The following is a 24,161-nucleotide window of genomic DNA, read 5'->3' on the forward strand; positions in this document are numbered from 1 at the left end:
ACGGGTTCTTCTTGTTCTTTTTTGCAAAATTAGCCTCCCTGTGTACATAGCGGGGCAGCGCTGCCTGTCACCAATGTTTTCTTGACTTCAAAAATATGTGGAAAATGATGTATGAATCGATATTCTGCTACAAAAACAACAGAACTCCATTTTATGCAAACTTAGGCTCCCCGTGTACAAACCGGTTTCGGTCAGCGAAGACTCGGTGAAGACATTTGTTCAGTATTGATGTTAGGCTAGGCTGATTCAATGTTTTGACATCCCTTTATAGTTGACTTGTTCTTATCTCCATATCTCTATCTCTCTCAAAACACACACACACACACACACACACAGTGACACACGCGCGCACACACACACGCACACTCTCCCTCTCGCTGTCTCTCTCTCTCTCTCTGAAGTCAGGAAACGCCACTTTCCGGATGTTGTCAGATTTTATTATGAATAATCAACATCAGGGCTTGCTAAGGCCCTGACCACTTAATTTGTCGCCATGGTGACATTCCATGACGTCATGGTCATGATAACATGTCACAACGCATATCATTCTATGATTGAAATGGTAAAAGGAAGGCTACATCAGTAGGTTAGTATGTCATAAGTGTGGTAGGGAATGGGTGATATTCATAAGGTCGTTTGAAGGGTGGTTTTTATAAAACTCTATCAGGGTACGATGCCTATGTGTGAATAGGAAGAATGGGGTAAAATGAAAGAAAAAAAATGCGTATTACAAGTAACAGGAGGTAAATGAAATGCCTTTTGTTTGTTTGTTTGTTTGTTTGCTTAACGCCAAGCCGACCACGAAGGGCGGTAAATGAAATGCCTATCACGGGGACAATTTGGCAATATTAAAGAAAGCATACAGCTTTGAATATGGTGTACCTATTCAGAATCATGGGGTAAAGTTTTGACAGAAAAAAAAGCTTTGCAATAATGATAATAATCACAATAATAATAACAAAATGCCTCCAATTTTAGTCAAAAAAAGAAGTTTTTCTGCTAAAAATCTACCATTTCAGTGAAAAAAACAAAACACCTTCGTTTGTTCTGTTAAAAAAATCTACAAAAAAAGAAGCAAAAAGAAGACGTACCACAAATACACATGATTGTACCAAGTACAAGTCAAAAACAAAACAAATGTTAAAAGCACCGTAGACCCTTTCTTTCTTTCTTTCTTTATTTGGTGTTTAACGTCGTTTTCAACCACGAAGGTTATATCGCAACGGGGAAAGGGGGGGGGGAGATGGGATAGAGCCACTTGTTAATTGTTTCTTGTTCACAAAAGCACTAATCAAAAAATTGCTCCAGGGGCTTGCAACGTAGTACAATATATGACCTTACTGGGAGAATGCAAGTTTCCAGTACAAAGGACTTAACATTTCTTACATACTGCTTGACTAAAATCTTTACAAACATTGACTATATTCTTTACAAGAAACACTTAACAAGGGTAAAAGGAGAAACAGAATCCGTTAGTCGCCTCTTACGACATGCTGGGAAGCATCGGGTAAATTCTTCCCCCTAACCCGCGGGGGGTACCGTAGACCCGTTAGTGGCTGTAGCTTAAAAGGAAAGAAAAACAAAAAGCAAACAATTAGTATAGCAGAGTTTAATATGAAATATGGGCAAAACAGAGGTATTTGGAAACATCTTTCGGACAGCTGTCATCGAAAAGATAAAAATATCTACAGGACCAGTCTTAGCCACACACAAAATTAACAAAATACAGAATAGTAATAATGATTAATGATAACAATTACAGTCAATACACCATGCTCAAGTTCGCAACGCAATGACAATATGTTACTCTCAGAAAAAAATATTCACACCTTCAGAGCGCTGCATGCAAGTTTCACGCACAATGAAAACACACCTCAACGATGCACAATAAAAACAAACCCAGAAAGAATTCTATATTCACATCTTTGCAGCACTTTACAGGAGTTTCATGCACAGTGAAAACACACCCCAACAAGTTTCATGCAAACTGAAAACATCCCCCCCCCCCCCCCCCCCCCCTTCAAAATGTCCGACACAAATGAAGCAGCAGTGGAATCAGCAATTGACAGAAGTGTCATAATCATAATACGTACATCACTGCCACCTCAACACCATCAAATGCTTGTCAAGACAACATTAGGTACACTGATTTCATCACATTCCAATCGAACGGGACTAACACACACTAAGTTATATGCAAAGGTGCAGTGTTCTTCCCCCAATTATTTCATTTATTGCTCACATCCTCTAACCTGATTACTGTTCTTCTAATTACCAGCACAATTACAAAAAACAAAATAAGGTGCAGAATATGTAGACATCTCTTACACAAGCTTCAATCAACCTCGCAAAGGTGACTTAAGCTATCGACACGAATTCACAGTGCAACAAAACTTGCGTGCAAACACAGCAAGGGAAAATCTTCAATACAAATGAAAGCATTGCGGGGATGCAGAAACAAGAACAATCTGTACATTTTTTTTTAGCAGATATTTAATACAGCAAGATTAGTTCCTATTTCATTTTCTGACAGTTTAGTGTTTCTTAATGTTTACATTCAACAAATATATTCTGTATATATACCATCTTCTCTTCCCTCAGTGATTCTCAGACGTTCAGCGTACACACACTACAAGCGAGCTTACCGTAGCCATACACTCGCAGAATACAAATATTCTGTCTGAAGAGAAGAAGAGGTTACTGTGTGAAGCACAAGTCCATTAAATCAAAACTACATTCACTGGAACCGCGAATAAGATGAATCTGTTCTCAGTAGTAGAAAAAGTAGCATGTAGAAGTAGTAATTACTAATACAGTAGTAGTCTTCTCCATATTCTGCGTTCCCGATAGTAGTAATAACACCAAACAAAAAATGCACAACCAGTAAGCATAACATTTACAAACAAAATCACTAACATGGCAGTGTTCATTCAGTAATTACTGTAATTTGCGGTGGAATTCTCACAAAGCCAACAACTTGCCATCCGCACTGTGCAATCCACAGTGAAGATGACCTCAGAAAACTTAACACAAAGCAGTAGCTGGTTGGTCTTTGAAACTTAAATCACGCCAATCAGTATAATTAACAAGTCGCGTAAGGTGAAATTACAACATTTAGTCAAGCTGTCGAACTAACAGAATGAAACTGAACTCACTGCATTTTTACAGCAAGAGCGTATACTCGTAGCATCGTCAGTCCACCGCTCGATGCACAGGCAGTGAAATTGACAAGAAGAGCGGGGTAGTAGTTGCGCTGAGAAGGATAGCATGCTTTTCTTTATCTCTATTCTTTTTAACTTTCTGAGCGTGTTTTGAATCCAAACATATCACATCTATATGTTTTTGGAATCAGGAACCGACATCCAGATGAAATTGTTTTTAAATCGATTTCGGAAATTTTATTTTAATAATAATTTGTATATTTTTAATTTTCAGAGCTTGTTTTTAATCCGAATATAACATATTTATATGTTTTTGGAATCAGAAAATGATGTAAAATAAGATGAACGTAAATTTGGATCGTTTTAAAAAAAATTTATTTTTTTTACAATTTTCAGATTTTTAATGACCAAAGTCATTAATTAATTTTTAAGCCACCAAGCTGAAATGCAATACCGAAGTCCGGCCTTCGTCGAAGATTGCTGGGCCAAAATTTCAATCAATTTGATTGAAAAATGAGGGTGTGACAGTGCCGCTTCAACTTTTACAAAAAGCCGGATATGACGTCATCAAAGGTATTTATCGAAAAAAAGAAAAAAACGTCCGGGGAACTCTCATGTCAAATTCCCAGGAACTCTCATGTCAAATTTCATAAAGATCGGTCCAGTAGTTTGGTCTGAATCGCTCTACACACACACACAGACAGACAGACAGACAGACACACACACATACACCACAACCCTCGTCTCGATTCCCCCCTCTACGTTAAAACATTTAGTCAAAACTTGACTAAATGTAAAAAAGCTACATTTACACCTTACCATACCAAGCAAGTCAGACGCAAAACAAGGTACAGAGAAGCACAAGTAAAAACTTAACGGAAGATTGTTGCACTTGATTCTAACTGTGCTAACGCATCTATACCAAACAGTGAAGCAAAGCTCTGGCAACACTATGGTGCAGAATCTGGCAACGCAAGTGCAAATCCGGCAAGCAAGTGCAAACTCCAGCTACACTTCTACGGCAACATTCAGTGCAGACTCTGGCTACACTAGTGCCGATTTCTCAGTCACGCTGCTGCCTAACAATCTACAACAGGTAGATAAGGAAGAAAGCAAATAAGGACCTGTGTATGTGTTGGACAGCTGACCACTACTAACAACTCTACTACAAGCCTACAATACAGTACTCCAAAAGCTCTTTAAGGATGACAGTTAACTCTCAACTAAAGCAGCTGCTGATGAATAGACTTTCAGCAACAACTTTTCCTGTTGTCCTCGCTTCACACCAAGACAAACTGTAAGCACATGAAGATGTACACAATGAACCTTATGCTGTCGCCAAAACTCAACAGGAAGATGTGGTCCCGAAAATGGCATTATTTCATTAGCTGTTAAGTTCAATTGGACTGATTAAGTCAATGGGCGGTGTCTGATTCAAACAAACACATCAGTCAAACCCAATACAGTTCATGTATGCATTTTCACTCACACCAGAATAAAGTGGCTTCTATGTCTTCCTTTACACTAACAAAAAATAATGTCAATTTTTCTATCTGAAAACAAAAGTCAAGAGGCTAAATATAAATGAAAACTCAGATGCTCTTCGCCAAAGCGTTTTACTCAAAGCTCAACTTAAACAACAAATGTTACCGTCCTTTTTTGTCGTTGTTAGAAAGATTGCACATCAACCATCCCCCTGCCAGCAAGAGACAGTCGGCAAGAAAAGAAATGTTTCAACAACAAAAAGTGTGTAAGTTTTGTGTGTTTGCAGGCCTGTTCAAGCTCCACTAGGACTATTTAATCCACAAACATTTCCTGACATTCTGTAAGCATAAGAAAAATATGACACAAATCAACAGCAGTGACCTTTAATTTGTTCTCACCATTAGTGCACCATTTTCATGTCCACAACAAATAAACATAAACATGACAACACAGGAAAAAGTTAAAACTGGCACACACACAAAATTAATTGAATTATTCCTGATGAATGAAATCAAACCTTGATTCTACATCAACTACCCCCATCCTCACGTACACCCAGACACACACACAGTTGAGCATTTTGCTGCAGTTTCAAGACATCCCCTAAATGCCCATGTGACAAAATATGAAACAAACTTTGTGAGCTGATGGTTTCAATGCTGATGAGTGGTTTGGCTGAAGAGTTCACAGTATCATACTGCTGAAAAGACAATGAACATGTTCTTCTGTCTTTGGTAACCGGAAAGTTCTCTCTTTCGTGTACTAAGGTTGATTATGGAAAAACAGCAATTTAAAAAACGGAAGGCAAAAAAAAGTGAAAAGGTTAGTTCTTGGATCGTTTTATCAAGACAAAACAGGAAATTCCCCAGTACCTTGATCTGGTGGAATTCATCCTAGAATGACTGCAGTGTGTGGTGCAAGTCATGGAGTTCTCCATGTCAACAGCTTATCAATCCAACCTCTTGTGTACTGCTACCTACTCGTGTACAGTCAAAAGTTAAAGTGTGTGCAGCAAGAACAACTGCGAGTAGCAAGTTGCTCCTGAACTGTACAGAAAATGTCCAGACAAGTCCTTGTTACTTTGTTAATGTGTGGACAGCGAGTATTGTGGTCATGGCTCCTGCTACTGGACAAACTTGTCAAATGTTCTTTCAGCTCAACTAATGAAAACATTAATAAAAAACGAAGACAGAAAATTAGAAACAAGTGTGCAAGATGTGAAGTTCTACACTAACAATTTTCACGGTATACCTGATTTTCCTTCTGCTGCGCTATTTTAAACTTGCACAATGATTAATCCATTGCTAAAATTGTCTACATAATCCAAAACAAATTAGGAACTGATTTGAAACAGGAGAAAAAGGAGCCTTGACAAGAAAACTCCTTTCGTTCTCCCAAATATATTTCTAATGTTGAAGAAAGGAAAAGCAAAAACTGGTTAAATATATCACATGAAATTCCATGATTTTGTTCATTATCTATTTATTATTTACAGACATTTTACAGGGTCAGCCATTGAAGTTGTTCACATGTCAACATCACAACAAATCAATTCACTACAATATAAACAGACAAGCAAAGAGATAAGGGAGCTATTTTATGGGAAAGTCTATTTTCCATGACTGTTAGTGTTATGAGGAAACAGCACACACAGTGCGCAAGTGACCAACATGGAAGAAAGAACGAGCAATATATGGCTATAGCGGACTGTGCTTGGCTTTTCTAAAATGAAAATTGATCAGCCAGGGTAAACTGAGCTACAGGACAATTGTTGCAATTATTTTTTTCTTTTCTCGTTAAGATTGTGACAGGGGAACAAAAATGCATGAGCAAGTAAAATGAAAAAAGCTCATGGACTGTGTTTTATCCTACAGGGTACTGTAACACAACAGCCCCATATTGTATCTCCCAGACAGAGAGAGAGCCACATATGCAATGCACTTGAAAAAATATCAGCAAAACTAGTACGGGTGAGTTATTCAGCTACTGCAAAATGAACCTGGCTTCTTTTAAATTCTACTGGGTCAAGTAAAACCAAAGCCCTATACGGTTTTTCCTAGATGGAAAATATGACCTGGTATAGGCAAGGTTTGTTCTTACTGCAACATGAGCCAGATGACGTCTACAGAATGTGCTCAGGGGGAAAATGCAACATAGGAGAGAAAGGAATGAAATGATGGCTTGGCTGAGGTGGGGCATGGAACTTTTGATCAAGTCTCACACACTGGATGGCCGTGTAAGTCTATCAACGCTAAAATGGTGCACAGCCTGTGTGTGTCTCTATTTTTTCAAATTCCTTTCACTGCAAAGTCTTGTGAAGAATGGTTCGAAGCATCCTGCACTTGTGTTCTCATCACAGCGATGTGTCAGGAAGTTCTGCTAGCGCCTGTGATCCGGAAAACTGAAGAAAAGGTTCCAAGGCTAACTTCCATCCCGGACAAGTGCAAGACGACAGCTATACACAACCTATTACGTAACACAGCACTCTTCCTGACGATTGACTTCCCTCCCCATCATCTGGCCGCAACGAGACAGGAAGGAAAACTCCACCAAAGACACTCTCACAAAAACACCAACACAGGCTGCTTCCTTTTGTCTCCCTAGCTTCTCTCACATGCGGACTCAGCTCAGTGTCCCACACTGCCAAATCCGCTAGGCCACGGACCTCGTTCATCCAGCATTCACTCACGCATTCTCTCAGTCGGTCCTTGGGTTTGGCAGTATGAAACATGGGCCAGAGTGCGTGATCGGCAGTCAGCAAAGTGTAGTCAGTCGCGGTTGGCTGCTCACAGCTTTTCCTTGGCTGGTACCCAGATGGTGGGGCCGGACTGGTCACGGATGACTTCCTTCACCTTTGCATAGATCTCGTCTGCTGTGTCTCCCTGCACCACCGCTGCACACAGCAAACACTCGCCGTCAGTCATCAATTATCTTTCTTTCTTTATTTGGTGTTTAACGTCGTTTTCAACCGTTCAAGGTTATATCGCGACGGGGAAAGGGGGGAGATGGGATAGAGCCACTTGTTAATTGTTTCTTGTTCACAAAAGCACTAATCAAAAAATTGCTCCAGGGGCGCTTGCAACGTAGTACAATATATGACCTCACTGGGAGAATGCAAGTTTCCAGTACAAAGGACTTAACATTTCTTACATACTGCTCGACTAAAATCTTTACAAACATTGACTATATTCTATACAAGAAACACTTAACAAGGGTAAAAGGAGAAACAGAATCCGTTAGTCGCCTCTTACGACATGCTGGGGAGCATCGGGTAAATTCTTCCCCCTAACCCGCGGGGGGTGTCATCAATTATCACATCAAGCATTCGAGGCAGGAAGGTACCTTCAGTACATGTTATCACAGATAACATGTATTGAAGGTACCTTCTTGCCCCAGTAAATAAGTTGTGCTCTACAAGATGATTGACACTGAAAGGAATGTCATCTGATATGACCAAGGGGTTGGAAGTGGTATTGGTTAAGGTTGAAACCAGATTACTATCCACTCTTTATCAATTAAGACCAACACACTTGTTTCTTTCATTAAAAGAGACAGGCACACACAAAAAACAGCATCAGCCGAAACTAGATTATCCAATCAATCTTCTTCTTCAGCGTTCGACGGATCCAATAAATCAATCATCCAGTCAAACAGACTGCCCTACAATCAGTCAAGCAGACTGCCCGATCAATCATTCCGTCAATCAGTTCGTTGGGTGGTGCTTACCTGTGAAGTACTCTCCGAAGTCTTGCTCTAGCTTGCAGGCTCTCTCATAGGTCTTCCTTGCTTGTTCTTCCGTTATCCTCTTGTTCATCTCCCTGCAACAGTCATTGTTTTGTCTGTGTGAGAGAAGCACTGGAATCCACTCACCATGCACACACTATCATGACACAAACAAGCAATAACAAGGAGTAAGATGGCGGCATGCAGGGCTCCAGTCAGACAAACAAGCAATAACAAGGAGTAAGATGGCGGCATGCAGGGCTCCAGTCAGACAAACAAGCAATAACAAAGAGTAAGATGGCGGCATGCAGGGCTCCAGTCACAAACAAGCAATAACAAGGAGTAAGATGGCGGCATGCAGGGCTCCAGTCAGACAAACAAGCAATAACAAAGAGTAAGATGGCGGCATGCAGGGCTCCAGTCAGACAAACAAGCAATAACAAAGAGTAAGATGGCGGCATGCAGGGCTCCAGTCAGACAAACAAGCAATAACAAAGAGTAAGATGGCGGCATGCAGGGCTCCAGTCAGACAAACAAGCAATAACAAAGAGTAAGATGGCGGCATGCAGGGCTCCAGTCAGACAAACAAGCAATAACAAAGAGTAAGATGGCGGCATGCAGGGCTCCAGTCAGACAAACAAGCAATAACAAAGAGTAAGATGGCGGCATGCAGGGCTCCAGTCAGACAAACAAGCAATAACAAGGAGTAAGATGGCGGCATGCAGGGCTCCAGTCAGACAAACAAGCAATAACAAAGAGTAAGATGGCGGCATGCAGGGCTCCAGTCAGACAAACAAGCAATAACAAAGAGTAAGATGGCGGCATGCAGGGCTCCAGTCAGACAAACAAGCAATAACAAAGAGTAAGATGGCGGCATGCAGGGCTCCAGTCAGACAAACAAGCAATAACAAAGAGTAAGATGGCGGCATGCAGGGCTCCAGTCAGACAAACAAGCAATAACAAGGAGTAAGATGGCGGCATGCAGGGCTCCAGTCAGACAAACAAGCAATAACAAAGAGTAAGATGGCGGCATGCAGGGCTCCAGTCAGACAAACAAGCAATAACAAGGAGTAAGATGGCGGCATGCAGGGCTCCAGTCAGACAAACAAGCAATAACAAAGAGTAAGATGGCGGCATGCAGGGCTCCAGTCAGACAAACAAGCAATAACAAAGAGTAAGATGGCGGCATGCAGGGCTCCAGTCAGACAAACAAGCAATAACAAGGAGTAAGATGGCGGCATGCAGGGCTCCAGTCAGACAAACAAGCAATAACAAAGAGTAAGATGGCGGCATGCAGGGCTCCAGTCAGACAAACAAGCAATAACAAGGAGTAAGATGGCGGCATGCAGGGCTCCAGTCAGACAAACAAGCAATAACAAAGAGTAAGATGGCGGCATGCAGGGCTCCAGTCAGACAAACAAGCAATAACAAGGAGTAAGATGGCGGCATGCAGGGCTCCAGTCAGACAAACAAGCAATAACAAGGAGTAAGATGGCGGCATGCAGGGCTCCAGTCAGACAAACAAGCAATAACAAGGAGTAAGATGGCGGCATGCAGGGCTCCAGTCAGACAAACAAGCACAAGGAGTAAGATGGCGGCATGCAGGGCTCCAGTCAGACAAACAAGCACAAGGAGTAAGATGGCGGCATGCAGGGCTCCAGTCAGACAAACAAGCACAAGGAGTAAGATGGCGGCATGCAGGGCTCCAGTCAGACAAACAAGCACAAGGAGTAAGATGGCGGCATGCAGGGCTCCAGTCAGACAAACAAGCACAAGGAGTAAGATGGCGGCATGCAGGGCTCCAGTCTGACACTCAACCTGGAGGGTCTGAAGAAAAGGAGGTACATCCTTTAGGAAAAACCAAAAACACCATGCTCATTTTGACTCAATTTGCTTTCCTACAGATCTGGCAGAAAATATTCTTTTCAGTCGAAGGACCCCCTCCATGAATGTCTGGTACGTTTCTAGTGGGCTAAGGACATATGGACACAAAGTTTGCAGCCCCCTGGCTATGAATGTCTGGTACGTTTCTAGTGGGCTAAGGACATACGGACACAAAGTTTGCAGACCCCTGGCTATGAATGTCTGGTACGTTTCTAGTGGGCTAAGGACATATGGACACAAAGTTTGCAGCCCCCTGGCTATGAATGTCTGGTACGTTTCTAGTGGGCTAAGGACACATGGACACAAAGTTTGCAGACCCCTGGCTATGAATGTCTGGTACGTTTCTAGTGGGCTAAGGACATATGGACACAAAGTTTGCAGCCCCCTGGCTATGAATGTCTGGTACGTTTCTAGTGGGCTAAGGACATATGGACACAAAGTTTGCAGACCCCTGGCTATGAATGTCTGGTACGTTTCTAGTGGGCTAAGGACATATGGACACAAAGTTTGCAGCCCCCTGGCTATGAATGTCTGGTACGTTTCTAGTGGGCTAAGGACATATGGACACAAAGTTTGCAGACCCCTGGCTATGAATGTATTCAAACCTTGCTTTCAAAGTTGAGCTCTGGTTATTTAGTACAATGTATGAATGTTACGTTTCAAGTCTGCTGCTGATACTTAATGCCACATACAAATCTGCAGAAATTATCACATAATTTATACAGTATTTTCTTTATTGTTTGTGTATCAGTGGTCAGCAGACAAAGGTAAAGTGCAATTCCCTCAGACAGGACTGCACATTAAACATACTTTAACAAATAAAATGTTCCAAATGATTGAACATTCTACTGGAGAGAGAGAGAGAGAGAGAGAGAGAGAGAGAGAGAGAGAGAGAGAGAGAGAGAGAGAGAGAGAGAGAGAGAGAGAGAGAGAGAGAGAGAGAGAGAGAGAGAGAGAGAGAGAGAGAGAGAGAGAGAGAGCAACATACATGATGGACTCTGGTGATTTTGGCTTGATGAAGATTGCAATGGGGTACAGGCCTGCCACTTGCAGTCGCTTGATGGCGTTTCCACTCACATCCAGAATACAGTGACGACCCTGAAAACATTTGCAGTGTTACAATTTAAAATTTGCTTCACCAATTATGTATTAGTATTCTCTTTATCTTAAACCTTTTGACTTTGGTGTCATTCCAAAACACAGCATTACAAACGTTGGTATAAACAGAGGGAACATATGGTTTTACATTATTCATACACCTGTGCTTTGGTCAAATTCATCTCAAGTAAAGGGTATATAACTTAAGTGATAGAAACAGGAGAGTGTGACAGGGAAATTGGGAACTGCCTGGTACAGCTACAGGAGAACAGGAAAGCAATTGTCAACAGGACCAGGTTATGTCTTCTCAAAAGCCCACACAAACCGGCCTCATACATCCACACTGAACTATTCAGTGAAACACATTCCAATACAGTCTCTATCACTTAACTTTACCTTGCTAACACACACATTGATTGTCACACACACACAGTGTCACACACAAACACACACACCGATTGTCACACACACACAGTGTCACACACACACACACACACGCATGCACGCACGCACACACACACACTGACTAACCTGCTCAGCAACCTCTTTGACCGAAGCCACGCTGGTACCGTACAAGTTGTCGTTGTAGACCCCAGCCTCTATGAAGAGGTGGTTCTGGATGTCGCGCTCCATTTGTTCACGGGACTCCACAAAGTGGTAGTCACGCCCTGGCTCCTCGTTGGGCCGTCGCTCTCGTGTTGTGTCTGCGTAACAACAATCTGTTTTGTCAAATATAATCTCTTCCTCAGCTTCTCCTTGTACCTTCCTGAGCTTTCAACTCTCAGGGTCACCTTCTAACATGGTGAGAGTTTTGCATTCCCCACCATTTTATACCCTGGTAGAATGACGCCATTTCTGACTGGTTGCATGTACACTTGCTGGGTATCTATGTGTTTCCAAGTTGCTTGACTTATTCTACAGCCTTGGGATGTTTATTGTGTGCATCAATACTTTTGCATGCATTTGCACACAAGGGTGGTAAGATTTTGTCCCCTGAACACTGACTCTGGAAAATATGGAAAAATCCCATGCACACCCATAACAACCATCAGGTTACAAAGCCAGTGCTCAACCGATTGAGCTGTGGATCCACCCCATGTATATTCTTTAGACCAGGGTTACCTTGAAATGGTAAAGGTAAGTGCAGTAAAGAACTTGGTCATGTGTGAAGCTTCATGTGACGTAAGTACTTATCTACAAATGTCGACAAACCCACAAATGTTGACAAATCCACAAACGTTGACAAACTTTCAGCCAGCCAAATGAATCAGCAAGAAATGTGTCTGACTGACAGTCATGATCCAACGAGGCAAAAGGCTATTCTTTTACTACTTGTCAGTGATTCTTTTGTACAGTAAACAAGTCCTTAAATGGATAGAATTATAGCGGTACATGTATCTTTCAATCAGCTTTTGTTGCAGCATGCTATCATTTAGATCGATATATTAAATAATTGTAGTTTCAGAAGCAGTCATTCATAAAAATAAAAAAAAGATAGAAAGAAAAACAAGAAGGGCAAAGCCCATACGACTCACATGCTTTACACATTTTTCCTACCAAAATACATGTGACCTTGACCCAAGGTCAAGGTCATCCAAGGTCATGCAACACAAAGCTGTTAATTCAAGACATAGGAAGTACAATGGTGCTTATTGGCTCTTTCTACCATGAGATATGGTCACTTTTAGTGGTTCACTACCTTATTTTGGTCACATTTCATAAGGGTCAAAGTGACCTTGACCTTGATCATATGTGACCGAATGTGTCTCATGATGAAAGCATAACATGTGCCCCACATAATTTTTAAGTTTGAAACAGTTATCTTCCATAGTTCAGGGTCAAGGTCACTTCAAAATATGTATACAATCCAACTTTGATGAGCTCCTGTGACCTTGACCTTGAAGCAAGGTAAACCAAACTGGTATCAAAAGATGGGGCTTACTTTGCCCTATATATCATATATAGGTGAGGTATTGAATCTCAAAAACTTCAGAGAAAATGGGAAAAATATGAAAAATAGCTGTTTTTTAGACAACATTTATGGCCCCTGCGACCTTGACCTTGAAGCAAGGTCAAGATGCTATGTATGTTTTTTGGGGCCTTGTCATCATACACCATCTTGCCAAATTTGGTACTGATAGACTGAATAGTGTCCAAGAAATATCCAACGTTAAAGTTTTCCGGACGGACGGACGTCCGGACGGACGGACGGACGGACGGACGACTCGGGTGAGTACATAGACTCACTTTTGCTTCGCATGTGAGTCAAAAAACTGCTGTCAATTTCTTGATGTATTTGCTCTACAAACGAATCATAAAATGTCAAGGTTGAACCAATACTTCAGTTTTTGCTAATGTATTTGTATTTGGTCCTTAAACTTCAAGAAATGAGAAGACTTACGAGGGATGCAGCTGCCAAATTTGTCTGGAAATTCAGAGATGAGGTCGTCGTTGATTCTGTCCTTGAGAGGCCCAAGGATGATGACGGGCCGTGTGTACTTCACTGCAACACAATAAGGTCATATTTATTTATGAATACTGACTAGTCTATCAGTGCATTGTGTGTGCGTTTCTATATATATTGGTGTGTGTGTGTGTGTGTGTGTGTGTGTGTGTGTGTGTGTGTGTGTGTGTATGTGTGTGTGTGTATGTGTGTGTGTGAGAGAGAGGTACTTAGCTGTACAACTATTAACTGTGAATCTTGTCTTTAACAAAGTTTCTGATAGGTACATTTTCATTTGATGATCAAAATACTTCTTCACAGTTTCCATAGCTCAAATGGTTACTTTAACATCAAGGAAGCCAAGTCTTTGATCATGAAAACATTTGAATTTCCCTCCCAAGCTCCAAAATTGTTTTCTAGTTCATTCAGCCTAGTTGGCGCTTTACATTCAAACTGGATTCTTACTACTGATGCAATATGCTAAGAATATTTGTTTCTAAACCAACGAGCTTTTAGTGTATAAAAATGACAATGACTACGTAACGACAGGTGAGCTGCAAATACTTACGTTCCTGCTGTACCACTGCCTCGTAGGATAAGATGGGCTCCTCTCCTCCTGAAAATGAATAAATAAGAACTATGAATACATCCATGTAACATCGTAGCTGCTCACAATATATTAGGTCTATACTACCTGGAGAGAGAGAGAGAGAGAGAGAGAGAGAGAGAGAGAGAGAGAGAGAGAGAGAGAGAGAGAGAGAGAGAGAGAGAGAGAGAGAGTGTGACAGAGAGTGACAGAGAGAGAGAAAGAGTAATCGAGTTAATAGTCTATGTCAAGTTTCCTGACTGACAAGCAAACAAACATGACCTCCTCTCTCAATCCACAGATTTTTGCTACTACGTTAAGTATAAAAGGGGAAAGAGTCAATACAAGAATACAAAGACAGTATCAATGTGCACCACTTGTGTAAACTCAAGTACAGGAAAAGGTACTGGAACTACAGTACTACACAAGGGCAAGATATCAATCTGTTAGAATCAACTCAGTCACAAAACTCTTGTCACAAACACAGCTCGCAAACCAAACAATCAAAGCTGCACCGCTCACTTCAGAAGATGAATGATGAACAGACCATGGAATGACAATATACACAAAAGATGAATGATGAACAGACCATGGAATGACAATATACACAAAAGACAACTGAATAACAAAACAAGAGCAAAGACGGTGCAATGCAACACCCCGACCAACTCCTCACAATAAAGCAAAAAGACGGTACAACAAAATCGTGTAACTTGACAGTGACAAAGAATAGGTAACAATTGTTGTACAAACTGAAACTCTTGAAAATCTGAGATTGGGGTGCAAAAAAAAAACCTAACATCTTTGGGAACAGAAGAACAGGGGAATGCTTTGAATTAATGAGAAAACTGGAGAGTGACAGAAAAACACTAAAGGACTGAAAGCGGGACCCTGCCAAGGTCAAAATCAGATAATAAATAAAAAAAGAAGTATAATTTAGGAACAAAACAAGAAATTCATCTGAGGAATGTAAAGTAAGTACAGATTCCAAACAGGGCAAACTTGCGACAGAAGTAGCACTGTGAATAATGACGAAATCATAAGGACAGAACTGACGACTTGGGGGACACAAGGAACCTTCTAAGGGCGAGCTATGGTGATATAATTAAAAGATAAAAACAGGTAACACTAACAGGTTACACACACACATCAGGGCTGCATGAACATAATTGGGGTACACACAATGAACACCCCCCAGAAAACAAACAATTATTTATGCACAACCTCCATATTTTCATTACCAAGGTGCAACATAAATTAAAGGGAAGGTCTTACTGCGATTAAAGTGAACAATGAAGATGAAAAGTGCGGGTGTTTACTTACGATTAGACTCAGTATCACTCGGGGGATTGCCTGCCAAAAGGACGCACATGCAGAAAAGAAAAAATCAAATCAAACACAAACCACAGCAAAAACAACAGAAGAATGAGAAAGTGAAACTAGACCGACTACACGCCACACCAAGCCATCATACACTACACAGATCAAGATTAGTGATCTGCGTGGAATCACTGCCATCAGAGTCTCACCAGGAATTACATTGGTTTTCCTGAAAGCTTATTCAGCAGTTTCATCTTTTATCTTAAAGGCACAGTAAGCCTCCCGTAAACCATCACAGATACTGTCAGGCTTTTACACACAGTACAAACACCCTTCCATTTGAACGCTCACCGAACGGGAACATTCTAGGTGCCCTACGTAAAGAGCGAGCAATTTTCAAAGAATTAATTTTGCGGATTGTCTCCTCACACAATCGGACCGTGGTGCGTTTTGGCGCTAGACCTAACTTTTAAAATCTAAATAATAAATTGACAGCTTGTTACACAAACATTCTTAAATCATTAAAAAATTCTTTTTTCATCAAGACAAGATCAGTACAATTGAAAGTTTTGAAAGTTTGAAAAAAGAAAAGCCCGGAAGCAGGGTCACGCAAGGTCGTGGTTTTCGTAGCAGACGACGGTTTATACCTATTGCCAGTTCCTCTGAACAGTCAAAAGCTATCGCTAGAATTCTTGTGAACCACAGCCGTTTGTTTCGTGCATAGTCAGAGGTACATAATAACGTGCTATTGCAGATAAGCTCACAGCGGGCCGCATTCAAATTACAAACTGACGATTACATTGTGAAAAAGGGAAACTGGATCACACGGGTTCACGATGGCTCAGGGGTAAGATAAACCACGCAAAAATGATTTCATTGAAAATTGCTCGCTCTTTACGGAGGGCACCTAGGATGTTCTCAAGCGGTGAGTGTTTAAATGAAAGGGTGTTTGTACTGTGTGTAAAAGCCTGACAGTATCTGTGATGGTTTACGAGAGGCTTACTGTGCCTTTAATCTTAATAATCATATTTCCCCAAAAATGTGATCTTTAAAGGATTTTTAAAATGTCCCCCCATCACTGCTTTCTATCATTTAGTTATTTGCTGTTTTTAAACTTATCTGTCATTCTTGTATTTAGGGATATTTTTCTTTCGAAATTGAGGTTTCAATGGATTTTTCAAAATCGGCTTCTAAAAATGAATGTTTCTCATAATATCAGCTGTCCTGGTGACTTGGCTTTCAATCTTTCCTTCCAAAGTAACATTAACCAGCTCAAGTCTTTAATGGTTTTATCATTGCAGTTATGCAGGAAGTTCAACTATATATATATATTGCTGGTTTTATGTGGTTCTCACATCTAACCATCCTGGTCTCAACCAGACAGTGAACTAGGTTAGTTTTTATCATGTCATCTCTGTGTAAGTATTTCCTCTTTCTATGTTTCTAACATCTTTTTTTCCCTTTAACTTGAGTTAGGCGCAAAGGTGGCACATCTACGACCAATTATGTTATTATGTATGCTTCAGCTAACGCAAAGGTGGCACATCTATGACCAATTATGTTATTATATATGCTTCAGCTAACGCAAAGGTGGCACATCTACGACCAATTATGTTATTATGTATGCTTCAGCTAACGCAAAGGTGGCACATCTATGACCAATTATGTTATTATATATGCTTCAGCTAACGCAAAGGTGGCACATCAACGACCAATTATGTATGCTTCAGCTAACGCAAAGGTGGCACATCTATGACCAATTATGTTATTATATATGTTTCAGCTTTCTTTACTTTCTTTATTTGGTGTTTAACGTCGTTTTCAACCACGAAGGTTATATCGCGACGGGGAAAGGGGGGGAGATGGGAATGTTTCAGCTACGGGTTACAATTTGTTAGACACATTATTACTAGGGGAAGTCATGTAACTTTTAATCAATGTTTCTCAGAGCTTAACCATAACTTTTGGACTACATGGCGCTACTATTTGACCATGATCTTGGCCAGATTCTCTTGTCTGTGACCAAATATGTTTCCTTTAATTCTTTTTTTTTTTACTTGTACCTGTAAAAGTCTATCTTAAGTCGGACACTCAGATCACTTCCTGTCAACTTGCACTCTGTCAATTATGCAGTGTACTAAATCATACTTGGTAGCAATGTAACAAATATTTTTTGACAAAATATAAATTATAACAAAAATTGGTAGCGCCTTGTTGTCCAAAAATGATGATCCTTATTCACTGATAAAGCCCCAAACACACTCAACAGTTAATACTTCACGGCAAGCTCATATTCATCAAAGTTAAGTTACAATTCATTCAAATACTGAACTATAAACTATTCAAATAACGCATTCAATGAGAAAAGCAAGCACAAATTCCATTCACACAATTAACACCTTAACTCCAAAGAATGAATCAATCTTCTGAACAGACAAAATCAGCCATTTTCATAGATCTGCACAATCAACTCAGGTGAACAACCCCAAGTGAACACAAAAATAAAAAATATGTTAAAAATGCATCTTTCAATTTGAGAATCACTATAACACAACATAAGAACAAGATAGAAGATGGACGATTGTTAGGAACACTAAACTAACTAAATTAATACTGTGATACAGGGAACAAGTCTTTTAGTATAACTTCATGCAGTCCAAAATGACTCTTTCCTCTAGCTACAAGATTCAAGCAAAGAGAAGTCAGCTCTCAACACAAAGACAACAACCATGTTGCTAATGTCATGAAGATGCAAGTTTATATATTTCAATCTTAGTGAGAATGAAAGTCCTTTTTTCACTTTCTGAGTTCCTACTTTTAATTGTGTCAGGTGTCAGAAGACTGCAGGCCGCATAGCGTTAACTTACTGTTGTTTACATTTTACAGCCCTTACTTTCCTTTGTTTCTTTCATCTTGCCACTGAAACGTTATGCCTCCATTGGTGAAACGTTATGCCTCCATTGGTGAAACGTTATGCCTCCATTGGTGAAACGTTATGCCTCCATTGGTGAAACGTTATGCCTCCATTGGTGAAACGTTATGCCTCCATTGGTGAAACGTTATGCCTCCATTGGTTTTAACTGAAACGTTATGCCTCTATTGGTGAAACGTTATGCCTCCATTGGTTTTAACTGAAACGTTATACCTCCATTGGTTTTAACTGAAACGTTATGCCTCCATTGGTTTTAACTGAAACGTTATGCCTCCATTGGTTTTAACTCCTACATCCTTTGTTTCTTTCATCTTGCCACTGAAACGTTATGCCTCCATTGGTTTTAACTGAAACGTTATGCCTCCATTGGTTTTAACTGAAACGTTATGCCTCCATTGGTTTTAACTGAAACGTTATGCCTCCATTGGTTTTAACTCCTACATCTACATTTAACACTTTCGCGACGGGAGGTGACTAAATTAGTAACAGCGCTGACACGCCCACGGACGGGAAGTGACTATTTGAGTAACAGACATACAAGGTACACGACTCGTGATTGCTTCCCGGTTTTTGAAGCTTGCAATAAATTGAGTTGTTTCCCTTGATACACGTGACTTGCTCTTTTGCCATGTGCAAATTAGAGAAGATTTGAGTGGTTTTTTCGAATAAAAAAAATGAATCGAAGGCGAGCCTTGTCACGGGAGGAGATTCTCCGGATGTTGGATCTTGAGGATCCTGTAGATCATGATTCCGACGTGTTGTTTTCGCCTCAAGAAAGCGATAATAGCAGTGATATTGAGGAAGAAACAGTCCTGTTGTTGCTAGTATGAGTCGGCAAACTACACGTGGTAGGGTGGTACTGCATGGATCTTGGAACCGTGTAGTTGCAAGGGGGGCGTGGCAGCACTGATAACAATGGATTGCTGGAGCCTCCTAATCCTTTTGGAAATGTTCCTAGGTGTACAGTTGGGACTTTGTTGTGAAAATGTGACTTATATTCAATATGGATTACCTAGACATCATTTGGTGAGTGTCACAGTTTTGTTTCATTTGAGTCAGGATGCTGTGAGTGAATGCGGGATTTGCTTGTTTTTTTCTTTGTACTGTCTCCTTATTTCTGTGTAGAATTTTAACAATATTTCAGCTAATTCATAGGTTTTACACCTTGTTTGGTTATAAAATTATTTATAATACTTTCTGTTAAAAAATAACTTTTAACAAGAAGGGCAAAGCCCATACGACTCACATGCTTGACCTTGACCTTTACATGACCTTGACCTTCAGGGTCAAGGTCAAATAACTAATCCTAGCAATGACATCATACACTAAGAACTGCTTTACACATTTTTCCTACCAAAATACATGTGACCTTGACCCAAGGTCAAGGTCATCCAAGGTCATGCAACACAAAGCTGTTAATTCAAGACATAGGAAGTACAATGGTGCTTATTGGCTCTTTCTACCATGAGATATGGTCACTTTTAGTGGTTCACTACCTTATTTTGGTCACATTTCATAAGGGTCAAAGTGACCTTGACCTTGATCATATGTGACCAAATGTGTCTCATGATGAAAGCATAACATGTGCCCCACATAATTTTTAAGTTTGAAACAGTTATCTTCCATAGTTCAGGGTCAAGGTCACTTCAAAATATGTATACAATCCAACTTTGAAGAGCTCCTGTGACCTTGACCTTGAAGCAAGGTAAACCAAACTGGTATCAAAAGATGGGGCTTACTTTGCCCTATATATCATATATAGGTGAGGTATTGAATCTCAAAAACTTCAGAGAAAATGGGAACAAGAAGGGCAAAGCCCATACGACTCACATGCTTTACACATTTTTCCTACCAAAATACATGTGACCTTGACCCAAGGTCAAGGTCATCCAAGGTCATGCAACACAAAGCTGTTAATTCAAGACATAGGAAGTACAATGGTGCTTATTGGCTCTTTCTACCATGAGATATGGTCACTTTTGGTGGTTCACTACCTTATTTTGGTCACATTTCATAAGGGTCAAAGTGACCTTGACCTTGATCATATGTGACCAAATGTGTCTCATGATGAAAGCATAACATGTGCCCCACATAATTTTTAAGTTTGAAACAGTTATCTTCCATAGTTCAGGGTCAAGGTCACTTCAAAATATGTATACAATCCAACTTTGAAGAGCTCCTGTGACCTTGACCTTGAAGCAAGGTAAACCAAACTGGTATCAAAAGATGGGGCTTACTTTGCCCTATATATCATATATAGGTGAGGTATTCAATCTCAAAAACTTCAGAGAAAATGGGGAAAATATGAAAAATAGCTGTTTTTTAGGCAACATTTATGGCCCCTGCGACCTTGACCTTGAAGCAAGGTCAAGATGCTATGTATGTGTTTTGGGGCCTTGTCATCATACACCATCTTGCCAAATTTGGTACTGATAGACTGAATAGTGTCCAAGAAATATCCAACGTTAAAGTTTTCCGGACGGACGGACGGACGTCCGGACGGACGGACGGACGGACGGACGACTCGGGTGAGTACATAGACTCACTTTTGCTTCGCATGTGAGTCAAAAATAGCTGTTTTTTAGACAACATTTATGGCCCCTGCGACCTTGACCTTGAAGCAAGGTCAAGATGCTATGTATGTTTTTTGGGGCCTTGTCATCATACACCATCTTGCCAAATTTGGTACTGATAGACTGAATAGTGTCCAAGAAATATCCAAAGTTTTCCGGAAGGACGGACGGACGTCCGGACGGACGGGGGGGGGACGGACGGACGGACGACTCGGGTGAGTACATAGACTCACTTTTGCTTCGCATGTGAGTCAAAAAAGCAGTAGAAAAGAAAACACACAAAAAAACGTTAAAAAACACAAATTATCCCCCTTTCACCCCCCCTTTTGCTAAAACAAATCGCGTGACAAACTTATAAATAGCACGACTGAACTGGGCATCCATTTTTTAATTAGTACACAAAATTTGGTGGTGATTGGACTTAATTCAAGCTTGCTAGACAGATTTCTTTACAGTTACTGTTTTTCGGGAAGTTTCTTGGTGGCAAGCTTGGGCAGGCAGGACGTTAACGCCGTGGCAATGCTAGTCACAATAGTGTTAAGATCACTTCAGAGTTGGGGGGTTGAAAAGTGACAAAAAGCAAACCAGGGATTAGGGATGTCCAAAAGCAGAGGAGCTGACAGAACAAAATGGATCTTAGGCAAGGTTCTTTGACATGCTTATAAATCTTAAAACTCAAATGAATCAATGACTGATCAAATCATTTTAAGTGCAAAACAGAGCAACCTGTCTCCACAAAGGCTGAAGCATGTGACGCAAATCCGACGGGTGTAAAACAAATGCTAAGAAGCTCAGCACTAAAGAAAAACAAAAATGTTAATAAGAAAACAAGCATGAAAGCAAGGCCAAGTCCACGGGCAGAAAACAAGGCTGAGATGACTGCACATGCAAAGCAGTTGAAACTTGAATTTAAGAGAAATTATATACAAAGAAATATGTCAGCTAAAAAGAACGGAGGCCAGTTATCCACACATGCACGCACATAAAGTAAGGTCTCAAAGAGCAAGCAGTACGAGAGAACTACATGTATTTGTTACGGCCCTAGCTTAGCATAATGTTTTAATAAAATCATGTTTTCCATCATGGGTGAACATGCCTGAGATGCTTTTTTATGTTGTAAACTTGGAGGGTAACCTTCCTCTGTGTGAAATTGGTATGTAAACCCCCACAGATGTGTCCAGAATTTTACATGGGATAAGAACATCCTTCCACAATGAACACATAACATAGATCAACATGAGGTCTTTGCATTATTTTCCTTATTTTTGGAAGCTGTAGCCTTTGACAGCGACTCTCTCTACCAAGCATTGAAAAAACCCACTGGCCGTATTAAAAAGGAAGCGCATACTCTAATCAGAAACAGCTACACAATTATACAAACAACACATGCATGGAATCAACTACAAAAGAATCATACATACACTACAGTAACAAACTCAATGAACTAAAAGACAAACACTTGTTAGTATGTCATAAAATACACAGCAACTTTTTTGTTATTTTTGTTGAATTGAATGTAGACTTGTGTAGGCAGAAAATGCTTTGCATGTATCCATTCACTAAAATGCCAGAGACAAGCAAGCAACCGTCTAAGCAATACACGTAGAAGCCTTTTATTAGCACATGGAGCGACTTGAAAACACTGCTTTCACCAACACAAAGCTTTCACCAACACAAAGCTTTCACCAACACAAAGCTTTTTAGCAAGCCATGAAATAAAATATATGACAAAAATTTACCTTCTGTGATGCACAGATAAGAAAAGAGAAAAAATATGTATTAACAATTTTGTTTAGACACGGAAATGACTGCTTTGTTTCATTAAAGTGAAATTACGTAAGTAGTTTTAAAGTATAAATATACATCAGAACTTTATTGCGTAAATTCAGTTACTTGTCAAAAGACACAACTGCAACATTTGTATTTCTTTTGTTTGACAAACTATAACATTCACTTTTATTGCATTTCAATTATTGTTTTACAAATTGTACTGAAAAATTAGTAGTTAGTGTGCAAATTTACCATTCTGCACTGTAAACATGCAGAAACTGTTGAATTCTAAAACGATGGAAGTCCTTAATATAAATTACCAAAAGAAAGGAATCAGTTAATTATTAACAATCGATTGTTCAGATAAAATTGGAGCATTGAAGAATAAGCACTTATCAATCAAACTGTTCAGTCTTTTTATTATTGAACGGAACATACAAACACATAAAGCTTTCTTCAAGGAAAAAGTACAAACGAAATAATTACCTTCAACTGTAGATAGGAGGAGCAGAGGGAACAAGAAAGAAAAGAGACATAAATAATCTGATATGGATGACAAACACAGCGATACCTGCTACCAGCAACCAACTTTAATGGTGATAAGTGACTAATACAACTTGTGTTGTTAAGATCTGCACGACCAATGACCTGTATGAAACCTGTGCAGTCTAAAATCATGCCCAGTGATCACAGCACAAGCTGATCTTAGCTAACTTATATCCACATACACACTAAAAGACCCATGCACCCACACACACACACCCGTACCCACCCACACACACACTTGTTTGTGCTCATGTGGACCAAACACAAAAACTAAATAAAACTAATGATCTATTTTGACAATTGTCTGACACAGGTTACAATGTATATTTATACAAAGTGAGCTTTAAGTTACTCAACAACAGTCATGAACCTACAGAAGAGGCTTTGCAAATGTTCCAGATTCACATATTGGAAAATTTCCTAAATAAATTATCATTTAATTAATATACTTACCCGAATCACATTAGCATTGAGTCACCTGAGATGCTTATCACTGAAAAACGCTTACCCGGCTAAAGAATTTAAAGGGAAGCAACCCCATCACCAAAACGAAAGTGAAAGTAGCTTTGGTAATGGGCCAGTACACCGGGAGTTACCTCCCATACGGGTGTATGCCACGTCACTTCCTCTAGGAACACGT

The 24,161-nt window shown here is 40.2% G+C and overlaps 1 protein-coding gene across 1 annotated transcript in view; it reads right to left on the reverse strand.

Moving 5' to 3' along the window:
• Window positions 1-415: 415 nt before the first annotated feature.
• The window catches only part of LOC138983717 (disks large homolog 1-like), a gene marked incomplete in the record, with an annotated part of 66,686 nt that continues 42,940 nt past the window's right edge, over window positions 416-24,161 (reverse strand). The window contains 8 exon segments of the mRNA XM_070357023.1: window positions 416-756; window positions 824-7,539; window positions 8,373-8,464; window positions 11,242-11,351; window positions 11,883-12,055; window positions 13,753-13,854; window positions 14,363-14,410; window positions 15,704-15,733. Coding sequence (XP_070213124.1) covers window positions 7,433-7,539; window positions 8,373-8,464; window positions 11,242-11,351; window positions 11,883-12,055; window positions 13,753-13,854; window positions 14,363-14,410; window positions 15,704-15,733 — 662 coding nt within the window.

This window comes from Littorina saxatilis, linkage group LG13 (assembly GCF_037325665.1).
Source record: "Littorina saxatilis isolate snail1 linkage group LG13, US_GU_Lsax_2.0, whole genome shotgun sequence".
Taxonomy (NCBI): Eukaryota; Metazoa; Mollusca; class Gastropoda; order Littorinimorpha; family Littorinidae; genus Littorina; species Littorina saxatilis.